The sequence below is a fragment of the Danio rerio genome, chromosome 13 (assembly GCF_049306965.1).
Source record: "Danio rerio strain Tuebingen ecotype United States chromosome 13, GRCz12tu, whole genome shotgun sequence".
NCBI classification, from domain to species: domain Eukaryota; kingdom Metazoa; phylum Chordata; class Actinopteri; order Cypriniformes; family Danionidae; genus Danio; species Danio rerio.
This window is the reverse complement of record NC_133188.1, coordinates 34,035,001-34,049,496: the sequence shown is the minus strand read 5'-3', so window position 1 is coordinate 34,049,496 and position 14,496 is coordinate 34,035,001. Positions and strand designations below refer to the sequence as shown.

General features: G+C 35.5%; 2 protein-coding genes across 3 annotated transcripts in view; both read left to right on the top strand.

The window, feature by feature from the left end:
- The first annotated feature begins 711 nt into the window (after window positions 1–711).
- wu:fj13e08 lies at window positions 712–2,571 on the top strand. The gene is made up of 2 exons (XM_002664185.7): window positions 712–780; window positions 1,025–2,571. Exon 2 carries the CDS (start codon window positions 1,112–1,114, stop codon window positions 2,075–2,077), a length of 966 nt encoding a protein of 321 aa, XP_002664231.1. The 5' UTR covers window positions 712–780; window positions 1,025–1,111; the 3' UTR covers window positions 2,078–2,571.
- Window positions 2,572–8,608: 6,037 nt separating this feature from the next.
- The window catches only part of zcchc24 (zinc finger, CCHC domain containing 24), a 67,454-nt gene continuing 61,566 nt past the window's right edge, over window positions 8,609–14,496 (top strand). Inside the window, exons 1-2 of one of the 2 annotated variants that reach the window (NM_001098388.2) lie at window positions 8,609–9,084; window positions 14,485–14,496. The exon at window positions 14,485–14,496 is cut by the window's right edge and continues 189 nt beyond it. In NM_001098388.2, the coding sequence (NP_001091858.1) occupies window positions 8,848–9,084; window positions 14,485–14,496 (249 nt within the window). In that variant the 5' untranslated portion in view covers window positions 8,609–8,847. The remainder of the gene's footprint in view (window positions 9,085–14,484) is intronic. The other variant, XR_012388592.1, reaches the window with a different exon arrangement.

The window sequence follows — 14,496 nt, the reverse complement described above, 5'->3', positions numbered from 1 at the left end:
ATGTGACATAGGTGAAATGATCAAATCAAATTAGTACCATAGACAAACTCTTAATCAGCAGTATATCTCCATATAGCAATCCCTAATTTGTCATTAACCATAAATAAGCTGGGGAGTTCTTGAGACCTACCTGAGCTTTAATTCCCCCCTCGCTCTGGAAACTAGAGAGAGAACCATGGGCATGGGACAGCATGCCTAACAGGAAAACTGGAAGTAAAAACTGTTCTTGACTATTATATATTTATTGCCTTGTATTTAAAATTCCATGAAATATGGACCACTGTACACAAAGTACAATTATATTTATTTAAAAATTAAGTAATGTAACAATTTTTCATAGATGTTACCCAGTGATAGGTTGCAGCTGGAAGGGCATACGCTGCATAAAACATATGCTGAATAAGTTGGCAGTTCATTCCGCTGTGGCGACTCCAGAATATTCAAGGGACTATGCCGAAAAGAAAATTAATGAACGAATGAACAATTTTTCTGCATTTGCTTTGTAGTTTGCATAAACCACTGTACATATATTATAATTACTTTATAATATGGATATTTTAACCCACACAAAACATATTTATCATAGCTTAAACGGTATAGGTATAAAACGTATGCCTACTTATTATTGTTCTCCATCCCGCGCAGTAGAGGGCGGTGTGCCCAAAAGTCACTGCTTCTTTGTTACAAAAGCCACCGAAGAAGAATCACGTCACGATGGAAACCTCTCTTCATCTTTTAGCAAGACAACATCACAAGTTCTTTTCAGATTTCAAGTGAACGGTGAGTGGACTGTCATAAGCCTGCAAGTGCAGCGTATATTTATTACTTATCTATTAAACAATCTTAAACTAAATGTAAGAAGGTCATTTTTGGTCGTGAAGTGTTTATTTAGCACGGACGCGTTTGATGGATATTATAGTTTTAAGTAACGTTAAGTGACTAAAGACATGTCATTATGAGTACTGCTCACTAGTACCTTTTTAATATATATATATATATATAATATCTGCCTTTTCTGTCTTAGCACTGGTGGAACCATGGAAATGGGTCATGAAGAGCTTCTACAGCTGAATTAGAGCTTTGGCCATCAAAAGTCGAAGACTTGGTTATAATGGAGCAAGGTTTGCCATCTCCAAAAGCAGCCTCACTGCAACTTATGATGACAGGATGCTTAAAAAGTGAAAACAATAGTACATTCACATCGCAAACCAACTCCATGGAGCCAGAGATAGAAGTCAAACTGGAACCTGATCAAGATTCTTCATCTCTTGACTTTAACGAACCAGAAATGTTTCCTCATTCTCCTGGAGTTATTAAAGAGGAAAATGTGGATTTTGGCATGCAAATCTTACCAACAGGCCTAATACCTCCAGTTGAAATGGAGGAAGACTCTGAAATCAAAACGAACAAAGCTGATTTAAGCAAGAAATGCACTGGCAAGCAGAAAACGACAAGAAAACGAAAAGGAAGTGATGCACCAAGCCATTCAATGAGATGTTCCACAGAGCAGTGTAAAACAACCAATCAAATTATTCCAACTAAAATGAATTCTGATGTGTCGGGTGAAGAAATCACTTATGTGATAATACAAGAAAACACCACACAAAATCCAAAGAAACCAGGTTCCGGCAAAACGTCCTGCAAAGAAGAGCGGTTTATGTGTGAAACCTGTGGAAAAGGATTTCAGCGGTCTGATCTGCTCACGGATCACAGGAAAATCCACAGGAGACAGAAACCATATGCTTGTGAGCATTGCGGGATGAAGTTTGCCAAGCCGTCTTATTTGAAAATCCACTTGCGTAGACACGCCGGTGACCGGCCAATCACATGTGACCAGTGTGACAAGAGGTTTTTCGACACCTATGACTTAAAGGTGCACCAGAGAGATCACACTGGAGAAAGACCTTATATATGCTCGGAGTGCGGGAAGGGCTTTAAACGCATTTACATTCTTAACAAACATAAACTGACCCACTCAAAGGAGAGACCCTTCCAGTGCTCTGTGTGTGGTAAAGCTTACAGATATGGCTACAGTTACAGGTTGCATATGAAAGAGCATCTTGAAGAGGGTCCATGATGTGTGGTAGCATATTTATTAACTATACATTCTCATTCCTTTCTTAAGGGAAGAATATATCCACGTGTATTGTAAAATCTGTTTTAGAGCTTGAGTAGGCTTTTTAAATGAAAACTTTCCTCTATGCTTTTAATGGTGGTTTAAATGAAGGATCCTCAGTGATCAATTGTTCCACTCTGAAAGAGTTATGTGGTTGATTAATGTAGTTTTCAATTGATTTAGTATATGGTATTCTTGCTTATAACTGTGTGTTAAGAGCAGGTTTCTGCACATTAAAATTAGGGCATTACAGATAAGTCTCGTTTTTCTTTCTGATCATTTGTGTTTGAAGAAATGTTTCAGCTGATATTATAGAGAATGTATCACGAGTTATAATAGAATTAAGTACCTGTGTAAGATTAAATATTAAACACTGCAAAAGCAAGTTTTACATTAGTCAAACAGTGATAAATGGAACGATGGTTTGGAAATAAAGGCAATTTTGCTATGATGAATCATGTACTGTATGTATGTTTGTATGCTGCCTTTCAAAGAGCATAATACACCTTGCAGCGAAAGCTGTAAAATTGCTAAATATTATTACAATTAAAATAATTATTTCTATTTAAATATATATTTAAAAAGGAAATTTACTCTTGTGATACAACGCTGATTTTTTAGCAGACATTACTCCATGAAATCTTTGTAAGATGCTAATTTAGTACTCACTTGTCTTTTAATATCAATGTTTCAATCAGTTGTAATTTTTAATAGTATTTATACTATTAACAGTGCAGTTTTGAGGATTTATTTGAAATAATATATATTTGCTATGTTTAGAAATGTATTTACTGTCACTTTAGATCAATTAGATGCACCCTTGCTGACTAAAATATTTTGTTTTTGAAAATAAAAGCAATTAGAGACCTCAAACCTTGCAATGGTAGTATATATGTTTAAAAAGAATGTTCACCCTCATTCAACTTCAAACCTGTATAGCTTTCTTTTTGTAAAATCCAAAAGAAGATGTTTTGAAGAATGCATATCTGTGTTTTCATACAATAAAAGCCATATTTGGACTTCTATAGGGAAAAAAACAATAATTTGAAACATAATTTTTTTTTTTAAGTTTTAATTTTGTTACAGAGTAAAAAGATGTCATGCAGGTGTGGAATCATACAGTATGGAGATCTTGTTGGGTTGTTGTTTGATCATTTCTCCAGCAGAGGGAGGCCAAATCCAGCACATTTTTATTAAATGTTACTACACAGAAATGTAATGTCCTATAAAAATGCACCTTTTGTAAATTGTGTGTTTAAAGGTGGAATCATGTAAGTAGCATTCGGTTTAATGATGGAAGCATCAGGAAATGGAAAAACATGGCAGAAAGTCACCAAAGAAGAGAAACGCGTTTATTGGTTTGAGTCTTCGAAACTTCTCTCCACTCCGATGAGATGTCCCAGTATGAGAATTGTTTTTGGATCCATTACAGAACCCGCTTTTTAGAGCTGCCATGTCTGTTGGCAGATTTGAAGACTTTCACAGTCACCTGCAGTTTAATAACATGAGAACCAGAGCGGAAAGAGAAACATTAGACCAACTGGCAGCTTTCCGAAATGTGTGGGACCTGTTCCTGGTCAACTGTAAGAAAAGGTTCATCCTGGGGAATTGTGTCACTGTGGGTGAACAGATTATGCCATTCAGAGGAAGATGCACACATTTCAGCAACACTGGACTAAGCAACCTGTCAATGGTGTTAAAGTGTTTTGGTTGTGCGACGAGGGGTTTTTCTATGCTACTGATGCTGTGATCCACACTGGCAAACAGTCAGGAGAGGAGACTAAAGAGATGCTTGCAGAGGACACAGTTCTGATGTTGTCCAGTGGGCAGAAAGGTACAAATATGGATTTATAATTCAAAATGTAGGGTCAGTAAATGGTTTTATTTTATAATTAACTAATGAAAAGCAGCAGTAACAACATTCATCATGCTAACAAAAGATTTAGGTTGACTGCCTTCAACAATAGGAAATGTTTTCTGAGCCACTAATCAGCATATTACTGAAAGCATTGCGTAATCTGGAAATTAAATTCAGTTTAATTTCAGTAAATTAAATAAAACTTGTATTTATTAAAATAAAAATAAAAAATAAAATACCAAAGTAAAAATAAAATTCTGACAGGGGCGATGCGGTGGCGCAATTTGTAGCGCTCTCACCTTACAGCAAGAAGGTCGCTGGTTCGAGCCTCGGCTGGGTCAGTTGGCATTTCTGTGTAAAGTTGGCATGTTCTCTCCGCGTTTGCGTGGGTTTCCTCTGGGTCCTCCGGTTTCCTCCAAAAGTCCAAAGGCATGCAGTAGAGGTGAATTGGGTAAGCTAAGTTGTCTGTAGTGTATGTGTGAATGAAAATGTGTGGGTGATTCCGAGTGATGGGTTGCATAACATGCAAACTCATCACAGCAATGTCAACTGACTCAGCCGGGACTCAAACTAGTGACCTCCTTGCTGTGAGACGACAGTGCTAGCCACTGAGCCACTGTGCCACCCCAATATAACTTTATGGGGAAACCAATAATGCCTAATACAAACACTAGCCATTAGCTTTATGATTTCACCACAGCACTGTATTTTTTTCTTAAAGGGCACCTAGTTTACCCCTTTTACAAGATGTAAGATTACCCTTTGGTGTCTCCAGAATGTGTCTGTAAAGTTTCAGCTTAAAATACCCATCAGGTTATTTATTATAGCCTCCAGAATCTGCTCATTTTACTGTGTTGAGTATACTCTAGCTGTTTTTGTAGCCTGTGGCTTTAAATGCAAATGAGCTGCTTCTCTCCGCCCACCGTTTCTGTCTGCCAGTCTGCCTCTCATCATGCGTTTTGTCAGGTTAACAGCACAGTGACAGAGAAAGACTCTGATGAAGCTGAAGTACAGCTCATTAGTCTAAAATACCAAGTATGTTTATTTCAAGTATTTGTGGTGGAGTTAATTCAAGCCTTTCTAAAATTATAAGTCTCACACAAATGCCATTTGCAGTACACACAAACACATACACACACACACACACACACACATATTAGCATTTACTGACACCATGTGGCCAAGGTGATTATAGCGGTATAGAATTAGATATTGATCTTACAGTCTTTATTACAAACATGCTCGGTTTTAAAAACGTTTTAAACTTATAAACTTCACAGAAGGTTGTAACAAATATTTTAATCTCCGTTTATCTGCAAAAAAAATTCTGTGGACGTGTGTATACATGTTATTATAGAGATGCTTGTCAATCAATTAGTTGGGCTGGGAAATGTCACTGGGATTTGCTTCCTATTTTAATGTCAGGAAAATAAAATAAATTAAAAAGAGACTTGTTGGGTTTATATAACTCCAATTTGCCAGTTGAAACACGAAACATACACACAGTTCTCTTCAAACGGCTTGCAAATGTTGATTTTCATCATAGGTGCCCTTTAAATCACAGTTTACCTCAATCTAGAAGCCTTCTATTTTAGATTCCAGACTTAGCCTCTACCAGACTGCCATTACTTACTTGAATGCCAACTCACTTGCCATTAGTGTGTGTGTTTGTGTGTGTGTTTGTGTGTGTGTGTGTGTGTTTCCCCTCATAATAGGTCTTAACATTACATTGGACAGCATCTAAACCAGTGTCCCTCTGGCGGAGAAGACTTTGACCATGGTTTGTACCATTCACCCTAAAAATCCACACGTGCCAGCGATCAAGAAGCCATTCAAATCACGAGCACCACACACCTGAATTTGGATTTTGCGGCAACGTTTCTATGGTGAGTTATGTACCAAAACAAAGAAGGCAGAGATTCTGTACTGAATGTGACCAATGAAAAAAAACGAGCTTGAGGTTTTCCACTACTACAACCGCACTAAAGGAGGAGTCAGCAGTGTTCTGCAGATGGCCCAAAATTATACCTGCAAGCGGCGTACAAAGAGATGGTCCATGCTGATGTGGTATAACATGCTGAATATTGCATTCATTAACTCTTACACCGTTTTTATTGCTCAGCACCCCGGTTTCATGGGTGGTGGGCCTAACATACAGCGCTTGTTCACTAAAGAGCTGGTGATACAGCTTGTAGTGCCTTTATTAGTTGGATGCAGAGACGAAAGCCATGGATTGTCTAAGAACATCTTTGAGGCCATGGAGAGATACGGAGTCCACACACCAGTGACCGTTTTCAATCCAGGAACAGAGCGGGCAGAAAAATATAAGGAAGAGGTGTTGTTACTGTTTAGACAGAAAAGTGAGCAGTACATTAAGTTTCTGCACGTTCTTCTTTTTCTATTTGACTAATGACTACTGCTGATCATTTTATTTTCTGACATTTTTTTAAGTAACATAAAAAAATTCTGTGTGTATAGTAAATAGATTTTTGAACTTTCTACTTTAAGAAATACATGATAACCTACTAAATGAGCTTAAATGTGTGCAATTCATGAATGGTTTGGATCACTGATCGGTTGGTCACTCTTTAGAGAAGATACTCTGTAGATTAGTTTGCGCTTCAAAAAATGAAAGTAATCAAGTTGCACTGTGCTAACATTTATGGAAAAGAGTACAGTGACCCAGGTAGCACAGAATTCTGGCCCAGATTTGGCAAAAAGCTGGCACAGCGGGCATTCTTCCAGCACTGGCATACAGCATGTGGGCCAAACATGGCCTGGGTTTGGCAGAGGGGGGTCCATCTTTAAGGCAGCACACAAGATTTTGGCCAGATTTAAAAGTGTAGTAAAAATGTATTTGTGGGTCATGCAAGTTTGGCCTGTCGTGACCCACATTTAAAATTATTTTTGAGTAAAGAAAAAAAAAATCTACCAATCAGTTCGTTTTGAGAAAAAGCATTTCCATATTGTGCCTAAAGCGCAATGCTTCATGGGTTTATCAGTTTCATTGCAATTGTGACAAACCAACCTATCTGGCCCAGTTATTAGTTTTTAACTTGGCTGAGACTTCACCCAGATATGGTCCATGTTTGCCCCTTGTCTGGAAGCCAAACTTTGTCCGGTCATGTACTGTAACTCACTGCGGCATGCAGGTCAAGCAAAACCTGATTGTCTGGGCCAGAAAAAATTTGCTGTGTGTGTACTGTACTAAATATTTGGTAATATTTATAAAACGTACTGAATCTAAAATTGCTAAGCTATATGTCTAGCCAAATTATGTTTTGATAATCTATTATTATTTTTTATTATTATTATAAATATTAATAATATTGAAGTGTTTAGTCCTTCAGATGATAACAAATTTAAGATGACTACTAAAATATGTGAAACAGGTGCAGTGACATTAAAACTGGCCTCGCTTTTGGTCGCCTGGGATGGTTTTTAGGTTTATGAAAATAATGGCAGTGGTAAACAACTTGACAATACTTGGGCATTTTGTCGTACAGCATTCATATTATCTTCTTATTAGGTTTTTACAATGCTTCGAAAACTAATAACTTATTGTTTCTGACGTCAGATTTCCCGCTAACTGACAGTTGTAGGGTTAATCTTGTAACACAACTGTATTATTCTCATTTATATAATGTAAATGACATTGAAATTCGGTCATATTTGAGGATTAAACCATGTTCAGCATGGGCTTAAGGGATCAAATTTACGAAACATGTATACATTTTAAAGAACCGAAACCCAAGTACATATTGGGAGGTAATGTAAGCTGTTCATTTTAGATAAGTTAGTTGAATGAATGAAATGTTGTCAAATGCTTGTAGAAAAAGTCGATTAAAAATTATCAACGCCACAAGGTGGAGCCCAAGTCAGCTTGCACTGGAGGCCAAAACACAGCTCAGGTGAGTTTAAAGTAATAACTTTTTCACCCCTTCTCCAGCAAAATATAATTATGTTCCTAATAAATTTTACGCAATTACTTATGTAGTGCATGTGTTGTTTCATTTATCTTGGCTTTAATGTGATTAATTAAATTGAAAACAAATGTTCGTTGTTAAACTTTGCTATTTATTTCCTAGTGTTTTAGGGGACTTTTCCTTGGGGTCTGTTTGTGGGTCATCATCACTTAAGAATCTCACCCCCGTTGTTAAACAAACAAACCCATTTGCTAGCATCAGCCTATTGGTTTCCTTAAGGTGTTTAGTTTCACATATACCACTAAGCTCTTCCATGTGAACTGGTGTCAATTAGGTGGTTTTATATGGGAAGATTTTCTCAAGCGATTTAGTGCTTTCTTAATTATTGGATTAAAAGACTATTTGTTATCATACAACACTTTTTAATTACTGCTAAATATAGATCATGCTCTGACTGGTGATTTGAATATATTTATAAATCTCTTCTTAATGTTTTAAAACTAATTGCGTTTTTAAATGTTTTGTGATAAATCTAAATATTCCTTTCAATTTAACTCGTAGCCAATAATCAACAGGTTGCCTCTATAAACAAGCCCATATGTAAAATAAGACGTGTTGATTGGCCAGTCAAGTCAATGACGCGCACAGACGCTTTATGAATATTCAACGAGTTCCTTGCTGTTACAGTGCAAATAAAACGAGATAACGGGCCGAGGACAGCGAGCTAAAACTTTTTATTCTGACATGTCAGAGCAATGACTTTTGTGTAAATATAACCCTGGGACACGGATCCCAGCGAGGGAATAGGGTCTGTGCTGGAAGAAGAGAGAGAAGCGCTGATTTTTTTCGGGGTGTGGAAAACCGGACGGCGCATTCACAGTAGACTCCCAACAAGTTTGTCTTTTCCAAAAAAGTAACAGTGGAAGAGTAAAAGTTACAGTAACAACATGAGCTTGTTGTCTGCTATAGACACCAGTACCTCAGTGTACCAGCCTGCACAGCTTCTCAACTGGGTTTACCTTTCTTTACAAGACACGCATCAGACGAGTGCCTTCGATGCCTTCCGACCCGAGCCCAACTCTTCCCATCCGGACCTGAACTACAGCAAAACTCCTGCCAATGACCTGAGCTCCTCTCTCAACTCCAACTATCTCAACAACTTCTTTCAGCTTCAGAGGAACGAGGTAACTCGCTTTCTGTCGTTCATTTATCCTGAACATAAATTCAGGGAGATAACGGTGCCTGTCGACTGGAATAAGATTATGTAAAGCGCAGATGACTGTGCATGTCTAATAAAGCGCACACTAGTCTTGGTTACATTTATACACTGCCCAAATTCTTCGTACGACTCGCATTCTTTTAATCTCTATTATCTGGCATATAGATAAAAACACTTATATTATAAAGACTTTTATATTATTCATATTTTTATTTGTTTGTTTATTTTGCATTATGCATGAAGAATTTAGTCTCAAGGTACACTAAAACCATGCAGCTCTGCACACTCAGTTAATTGTGTTTTGTAACAGCACGTGGACAGCCGAATGAGCCAGTCATCCATGAAAGTATCTTATTTTGATCATAAGACTTCTTGTTTGTATTTCATTGGAACAAGCAGAGGCCAAAAAAGCAGAAGTGTCTATTTGGTGATCACTCACTGATCTCTATAGGCATGCAATGTAGGTTGTCAGAACTGAGCTTAGGAAAATCAAAGAAATTTTATGACATTTTATCATTTATTTTTTTTATCATGAATGAAGTTGTAAGTAAACAGTTCCAAATGGCTAAAATTGTGCCAGATTATGAGAAGAAAAGTCTGAAAATGCCATCAATAATCATTTTAAATAATGTTACATTATTTATTCTGTTTAATGTAGTAATAGTGTGTTCTAACTTGCCTATGGGGCTGCTATATATATGTTTATAAACATTATACAGAGCTCAGCATATATGAGTACACCCCATTTTGAAAATTTTTATCCATTTCTCAGTGAATATAGGTAATATAAATTGGTGCATTTGAACGAAGCAGATTTATTAAACTGATATATTTATTAAATTATATTTTAATTTATTAAATTAATTAAATAATATTTTAGTTACAGAACATCTTTAGAAATTGAAAAATAATATATTTAAATTCATGCAAAACATTGCAAAAAATTACAAACTACATTTCAACAAAATTGTTTATATTTTTTGTTCCTCTTGATTTATGCTATTATTAAAAGCTATTTAATATTTTTCTCTAACATATAAATGTGGGCTACAAATGTTTGATCCATTATTGTAAGTTATTTTGTTAGCTCCAGATTTGGCTCCAGTACTGAAAAAAAAGTAATGAATATCCACAAACATAGTATTGTAAAGCATCCTATAGAAAATATTAATTGAAATGAGAGATTTGTGAGGGGTGTATTCATATGCAACTATCACTGCAGTAAGTACAGTTGAAGTCAGAATTATTAGCCGCCCTGTTCATTTTTTTTCCCCAATTTCTGTTTAACGTAGAGACGATTTTTTTTCAGTACATTTCTAAACATAAACGTTTTAATAACTCGTTTCTAATAACTGATTTATTTTATCTTTGCCATGATGGCAGTAAATAGTATTTGACTAAATATTTTTCATGACACTTCTATACAGCTTAAAGTGACATTTTTAAGGCTTAACTAGGTTAATTTAGTTAACTAGGCAGGTTAATATAATTAGGCAAGTTATTGTATATCGATGGTTTGTTCTGTTGACTATTGAGAAAAAATATATAACTTAAAGGGGCTAATAGTTTTGACCTTAAAATGTTTTTTAAAAAATAAAAAAATGCTTTTATTCTAGCCAAAATAAAACAAATAAGAGTTTCTCCTGAAGAAAAATATTATCAGACATACTGTGAAAAATTTCTTGCTCTGTTAAACATCATTTGGGAAATATTTAAAAAAGAAAAGAAAAAAAATCAAAGGGGGCTAATAATTCTGACTTCAACTGTATATGACACTCTTTACAGAAAAAGAGCACTTGTGGGACACAAAGTCTGTTGTAGACTTCAGGTTACTTTTTAAATGGGAGAATTACTTCCAAAAGCGTTTTCCTTTTAATGATGTAATGATGGCGTTGTGGCTGAGACTGAGGTAAAGTGTTGATGTTTAGTGGAAAGTTTGAAGAAGGGCAAAACATTTATTCGTAATCAGAGTTAATAAAAACATTATGACAAGTTGTCGCCCTCCCTCTTTTCTCTTTCTCTTTTTTTCCTTCTTTTCTTTTTCTCACTTGCGAAGGGTTAGGAATGCTTTGAAAATTGCCTTATTACACACATTTTAGTTTTATCTGAGCCTTTTTTCCCCTCTCTGTGAGGCCAACAATCAATCTCTGCATGTAAACATTTAAAACTAGAAAGTTGGAACTACAAGGATTGTTTTTGTTTGCATAACTTAACAAATTGTCTACATCATAACGCTCTTCTGAGAAAGTGTTAACTAGTATTTTGTGTGTCTTTGGTGAATGGCAGTAGTACAGACTAAAGTGACCCTTTGACTGGCTCTCCAGCTGTGTGAAGGGGTGAGGGGAGATGTCCTCCATTTGTGTAAATTCGTGTATGAAGGCCATATCCCTAAGGGGAGACAGCCAAATTCCTTTCTGACAGCTACAATCACTATTGCGGTTTCATTATAGCGTGGAAATCGATAGCAATTCCGTGAATGCATTCAGACATGACTTCTGATCATTGAAATTAATTTATTTCCATAATGTTTGCAGACACATGGTTGTTAAAACATGGATGTGTAGTTTGTTAGTTAAATGTTTACAGAGAGCTCCATAAATTTCCAATCGGCTTTTCATGTATTCCATGTTGATCTTAGACTTTACTGGCTGCCAGTCGTAACTCATACAAAATAAAAACATAGCTGGATGCTTACTTTCTCATGACACATCTTTTTATAGGCCTTTTTATTCTGCACATAAATTGCTCTAAATTTTTTGTTTAAACTTCATGCAGCTGAAAATGTTATGTAAAACACACGTATAAAATATTTAGGAGGCATTTCTCACATGTAAAATGAATATCAGCTGGTTTTGACCGACCAGAATGGAAAATGAAAGATAAATGCTAAAAGATAGACCTAATTAAGCTTATTTGGAGTATCCAGAGCTGATCTAACTGATGCAAAGAGACTCGTCTGGGAGATACATGCAGGATCTGTTTATTGTTCTGGCTTGCAAAGAATTAGTCGACAGTTTTCTGGATTTGCAAAGTATAAAGTTTCAGGACTGTCCAAAATGTGTCTTCAACAATAACACAACCTTCCAAACCGTAATCAGAGGAAGACATCACTCAAACAACATCTTCCCATCCAAACTGTTGTTTCTGCTGCATGTTTCACTATCTACTGCACTGTCGGTGGTTAAATGGCAATCTGATTTGCAAATCTCTGATGTTCTTGTCACTGACTTTAGTGGATTTTGTGCCCCAATTTAGAAATGGATTCTGAATGAGAAAATTTCATTGGTTAGTTAATATGCATAATATAGTTCCACATAACTGAGGGCCTTGTTTTTTATACACTTTATCTTAATAAAAAAATTTCCATCAAGCTTTATTTTATTTAATTTAGAGCAGCATTTAATGATGTATTAATAATTGATTAATGAAACATGTCGTTTCTTTGATTCTTTTAGGTTGTTGTTCACATTGAGATCGAAAGGCATTTTTTTCCAGCCTGATCTCACAAAGAAACATAACTATATTGGCAGAAAAGTGGCTAATTTATACAAATTCGTACGATTTTATTCTTACCAAATTGTTTGATTTTTAAAAGAAGGTGTGATTCCCAAACACAACCGGCATTGTGGATGATCAAATCATACACATGTACACTACCTGACAAAAGTCTTGTCTTTGATCCCATTTGTAGGAGCAACAAATAATAAGTTGACTTCCATTTGATCATTTGGAAAAGGAAAAATCTGTTGAACTGCATTGCAATCATAACAAATACTGCAGAAGACCCATTGAAGCCCGAGATTTACACATATAACAGTCAAGTTTGGTGAAGGAAAAATTATGGTTTGGGGTTACATTCAGTATGGGGGTGTGCGAGAGATCTGCAGAGTGGAGGTATCAAGACATTTGTGCTGCCCATTACATTACAAACCTTCTTATACTTCTACCTTCACATCAAAGTTTCTGAAAGCAAAGAAGGTCAAGGTGCTCTAGGATTGGCCAGCCCAGTCACCAGACATAAACCTTATTGAGCATTTCTGGGGTAAAAATCAAGGCATGGTCACATTTTATTTTGGTAAAATAAGCGTAATCTAGAGGCCTTTGCCTTTCATATAAGCCACTTCTGATACCAAGATCAACGAGAAGTCAAGTTATTATTTGCTGTTCCTAAAACTTATCTCATGCTAAAAAGACAAGACTTTTTGTCAAGTAGAGCACAAATGAGATTGTATAAATTTATACAAATTAGCCGAAAAAAATGTTACAAATTGTAGCCGGATTGTTGAATTTTTACCAATTCACCAGTTGAATATTCAAATTTACCTTCTGTATTTGTGTACAAATATTATAACACAACTCTGTCAAACATTAACTGAACTAAATGCATCTAATTGGCCACTATGTTCATAAGCTCAAATATGTGTGATTAGACGTCTCAATACTGTAGGAATAATTCTGAGGAAACGTGCACGTCTAAACGCATTACTTTAAATTGACACTTTTCATTCATTTTCACACTTTAATCATGACATTTACTGAAGATGTAGTTTAATATCCTGAATTTGTGATGGATTTCCAATTAGTGTTGCGGGTAACGTATTACAAATAACTTGAGTTACATAATAATATTACCTTTCTAAGTAACTCATTACAGTTAAAAAATAAGTAATAATATTAGATTTTTTTTAAGAAATGTGTTGCGAGTTACTTTTTAGTTTAGTTAATTTGCTTTAAAAATATATATTGCTGAATTAAAATGAATGTAGTCACATTGAATCCTGCATGCAATGACAGAACGTAAGATGACAGATCCTTATATTTCTGCGATGGAAATATTCTCAATATTTTGAACATATAGAATAGTTAGAACAGTTAGAAAAGGAAAGGAATAGTTAGTTAGAAATAGTTAGAAAAGGAATATCTGAATGCACTTTGATTTTACTTTTTAATAAAACAAAAGGTAAAAAAGTTGCCAACACATTGCTTTAAACTTTCATTAATCTGTGTACATATACGGGATGTATAGCTCTGGAGACAGGAAATTCTCCGAAGATAACATGCTACATTTTTTATGTGTTTTGTTAAGGTAAATAAAGGTAATGCAATGTGTTGTTAATTGCTGCTCTATTTTAAAAAAGATCAAGAGATGAAAGAAATTAAGCCTCAGCCTGGTCAGAAAAAGAAGGCGTAACACATTACTTAAAAAATTACTAAAGTAATGCAACTAGTTACTTTTTTGGGTATTAACTCAATATTGAAATGCAGTATTTTATAAAGTAATTTTCCCCAACACTGTTTGCAACCTAGCATTGGGATTATTAATATATATAATTTTTGATTGTGCATGTCCGCTTATGTTTTCCAGGCTCTGAATAAT